Genomic DNA, 4,524 nt, shown 5'->3' on the forward strand with positions numbered 1-4,524 from the left:
GGCTACCCATGAATTATCTGTGGTAGAGTGTTCTCGCGCAACCAGTAGCTAGATAACTATATCCTGTCTACCCACATGTTATCTGTGGCAGAATGTTCTCGCGTAGACAGGGGCCCTGACATTTTGGACTGCCCACGGGTTATCTATGGTAGAGTGTTCTCGCGCAGTTCCTAGGTAGATAGCTAGATGTCTTGGTTATTTATATTTACCTGTGGTGGAGCGTTGCTCCCACATATGTTGTATTGCTTGTGGTAGAGCATTGCTCCCATATATATTGTATGGCTTGTGGTGGAGATTGCTCACACGTATAATGGATTGTTAGTAGTAGAGCGTTGCTCCAACATATATTATATTTCTTGTGATGGAGTGTTGCTCTCACATTTGATTATCTATTACGATTTTATCATACATGCTTATATATATATATATATATATATATAGGTCTATTACTGATCCCTAGTGATTTACTGATCGTTATACCATATGTGTTAGACTGATACTGGTATGTATGTTTATCATGTCATATATGATCATACTCTTACTTCCCTACTGACACTGTATATCTTTGATCGTCTTACACTTTTGTCCATACACTATCATGTTCTTATTACCCACTGAATGATCCACACTCACCACGCCTTGTACTGGTTTTCTTTCACTAGGTAGTAGGTAGAGGTGTAAGGAGTTGCTTCGAGAATCCTGGTTGCTAGTCCCACATCACATCTCAGATTGGCTTTCCGTGCTATTTGGTATTACGCTATCGGTACTCTGTATTTAGTCTTAGCATTGTATTATGTTGGTTTGTTTATGGTTTTGAATTTTTTTGGCCACATTTATTCGTTTTGGATTTGTATCGTGGTGTAAGTCATGTCGGCATGTAGTCAATGTTTTATTTTGTGTAGTTTGTGTTCTTTATGTTTCAGCCGTGTGGGCTTTCTATATAATTGTGTGATTGTTTTTTTGTTCCAGTCGTATGGGCTGAGTATATAACTGCATGGTTGTTGTATATGTTCTAGCTGTATGTGCTGTTGATTATTTCTTATGTGAGCTTGTGACCTTTTATACATGATTCATTTGTCACTGCTACAGGGGAGATGTTGTCCGATTTACATCGGACAACTTTACTCTCGGGGCATGACAAGCATAGATTCCATGTTGGCCGATCCACTTACCAAAGGCTTGGTGCCTAAAGTGTTTCATGCGCATATTGTAGATATGTGAGTCCTTCTTATAGAAGAAGAACTCATCTAGTGAGAATCTATATTTATTTTATTGCTCTATGTTGATTAATAAAGACAAATATTTATTTTGATTATTATACATACTTTAAATTCAAAACATTAATGGAAATTTATATGTTTGTCTGACACTGACTATAATATCATCATTTACTGTTGTTGTTTAGCATTTAATGTTTATAAATATGATACAGATTTTATTGGAATCAAACAGTTTGGATCATTATTTGATATTGTAGTTTATCATACGATATTTGCAAATATGATCTAACCTCTTTTGAGGTCATCTTAGGATAAGTTAAAAATTGACATGTACTAATCACTTTTCATGTAATTTTCACTCTACACATCTATATCTTGATTTATATCATTAATGATATTAGTATTATGATTATTATTGGGGTTTGTTGCGATCATATAAAGTAGCTATAATATCTTTGGTTCTATACCATTGAAGTTAATGGACCAGATTGTTTACAGGAGTATTCTGTACTCATAAAATTTGACATCAACTAAAGTTTTACTTGTATTTCATATACAACTCATAAGTAGCTCAAGTGGGAGATTGTTGGTTATTATTTCTAATTGATGAGCTTAATTGTAAGTTGCGCATATAAATACAAACCAAACCCATTAAAGTGATCTAAATTATGCTTATTAGGTTTCAGTTGTTGGATGTAGACCTTGTATGCGTAGAACCTATAGTCCCGCATTTATTATCATCTTCTAGATGATAATAAATATTCATTATATATAGGGATCTATAGTCCCACATCTATTATCATCTATGAGCTGATAATAGATATCCACTATATATAGGGTTGGTCCCAAAGATTTAGGTAATCATCTTGACCTAATTTCTTATTTTCCATTGATAAGAAGTTTTACGGTATCGTCATCTCCTAAGACCCTTCAATCAAATTCTTTGTCATTATATTTATATATTTACTTTCTTATATCATGTTTTCGATACAAATAAAGATTTATGATCATATATTTTTATATTTCTTATATACGAATTCTTATACGGTTCTTAAAATCCATGCGACTTAATTAGGTTTACAATAATTATCAAGTTTTTCAAGACTATAAGATAAATTAAGAAATATTCACGGTGAGTGATCTAAAAATCTAACATCCCAAGTTATTACGGTACTTTCTCTATCAATTCAATCCTTTATCCATGGAATATATATAGGCTTTATCCATTTCTTCTTAATTTTGATTCTTGTGAAATCTCTTTACTTGCTACCGCTGATAAAAGTTGCTTTAGATGACGCATAGGTAAAAAATCTATTTCATTCTAGTATTTACTAATTAATTGGATCGTCCCATTTAGAATAAAAATAAATAATTAAATACATTCATACCGACCATTCAATCACAATAATTTAAACAGCTAATTTTAAGAAAAATAATTAAAGAATTTTTTTTTAAAAAAAAATCAAAGTATTTAACGCGTCCCAATCAAATATGGTATTACGAAATAATAAATGGAAACATTACAATCTATCGTATGCGTTAATTATATATCTATTCGCTTATTCTACGATAAATACTGCTCACCTCCTCGGAACTCAGTCAGGTTCCGCCAGCAATTCGTGCGTCTAAAGCCTGCACCTGAAATTATCATGGCGCGTTACACCGCCCTGTCTCTCCTCCTCCTCCTCCTCCTCTTCGTCCTCTCCGCCGCCCCCCATCACTCCTCCGCCGCAGTCTCCGAGTCGCTGAAGAACGCTTGCGCCAATTTCGTCTACCCTGACTTCTGCCTCGAGGCGCTTGGAGACGACCCCCGCAGCGCGACCGCCGACCTCCACGGACTCGCACTCATCTCTCTCGACCTGTCCGTAGCCAGCGCCAACGCTATCAGCTACGATTATGCTCAGCAAAGACGCGACCCGTCCCACGACGCGAGCCGCAAGAACTGGCTGGATTCGTGCCTGCTCCTCTACCAGGGCAATCTCCCTCCTCTACTGAATTACACCCGCATGTTTCTGGAGAGCGGCAAACCGGGGGTTGGGATCGGGTTATTGACTCATGCGACACAGGTGGGATTGGTATGTGACGGAGGGATGAAGATAGGAGACAAACCTAAATTGGAATACCTCCTTCTCCTCGCAGGGAGGTTCCTGAATCTCCTCACTTCTCAGTAGCTGCCTGCCTCAATTATGTATTTCTATTTCGATCACAATAACGATGAGAAGAAGAATGTAATCCTCAATTTGGCTGCTAATAAGAATTGTCATGTTGAAATTTATGCAGTACATTTGTCTCTGAGCTATGATGAAATTTAACTTCACTAACAGTGAGCAATGTTTTCTAAATAGTTAGTCATGATTTTGATACTAACCATTTTATCAAAGTTAACAAATCTAAAAGAAATAATATTTTTCATTCAAAGTTAAATTTATCTTAATAATACTTTTATTACTATACCTTCTTTTATCTCGCCAATCTAAAATTTTTCTTCAGTTCAATAATTTATAAATCAATTATGTATATTAACTGAATTTTAATTTTGGAGAACGAATAGAGACAATGCTAATGTGTAAATTACAAAACGTTAATGATTTACGATCTTGTCTGAAATCTGAGTCAGACGAAGACCGGTAAAGGTAGCGTCGATGTTGACGGAGGGGTGACTTTGATGCACTCTAAGTATGTACGTCGGAAAAGCTAACCCCACGTGGAACCAGAGGTCTGTAATAATTAATGAAACCGGCGGTACTTGGGTCCTATACAAACTCAGACAAGCACACGGAGCATTAGAGACCAGAAACCAGGGAAAAGGTCCCTAGCGCAGGTTCTACGACGCTTAAGTCACATCTTTTCCCCCGGTGGAGCAATAAACAAAGGAAAAAAGAACTATTGAAGATATGTGCAAATGTGCACATACTTGGCCAATGAAAAGAACCTCCTTTTTTTATACGACTCTGTCTGTCTGCCTCTTGAGCCTGATCGCTGCCAGAGATGTTGGGTGTCAAGGTATGTCGGGGGAGGAAGGACGCCTGGCGACCTCCCATTGGCTGGAGGAAGGTTCCACCATCAATGTGGTAGACCACTAAAATATTCCCTGACTTATGATAGTTATTCTCTGACACTATTGTCGCTTAGTATTATCTGTCTCGCCCAAGTTTAGCTGCAGACAGCTCGGGATGACTGCTCATATGTGCTACAAGGATAGAGCCTTGATGGAGAGGATGAACCGTGACGATCCGATCGGGTCTTATCAGAGACTATGGCCAAGGATCCATCCTTTATGATCTAGCTATTGAAGGGTCGGTCG

At 37.3% G+C, this 4,524-nt stretch overlaps 1 protein-coding gene across 1 annotated transcript; it reads left to right on the forward strand.

Moving 5' to 3' along the window:
- The first annotated feature begins 2,869 nt into the window (after positions 1-2,869).
- On the forward strand, positions 2,870-3,391 carry LOC121991342 (pectinesterase inhibitor-like). The gene has a single exon (XM_042545354.1). It carries the CDS (start codon positions 2,870-2,872, stop codon positions 3,389-3,391), a length of 522 nt encoding a protein of 173 aa, XP_042401288.1.
- Positions 3,392-4,524: the final 1,133 nt, after the last annotated feature.

This window comes from Zingiber officinale, chromosome 6B (assembly GCF_018446385.1).
Source record: "Zingiber officinale cultivar Zhangliang chromosome 6B, Zo_v1.1, whole genome shotgun sequence".
Classification (NCBI taxonomy): Eukaryota; Viridiplantae; Streptophyta; class Magnoliopsida; order Zingiberales; family Zingiberaceae; genus Zingiber; species Zingiber officinale.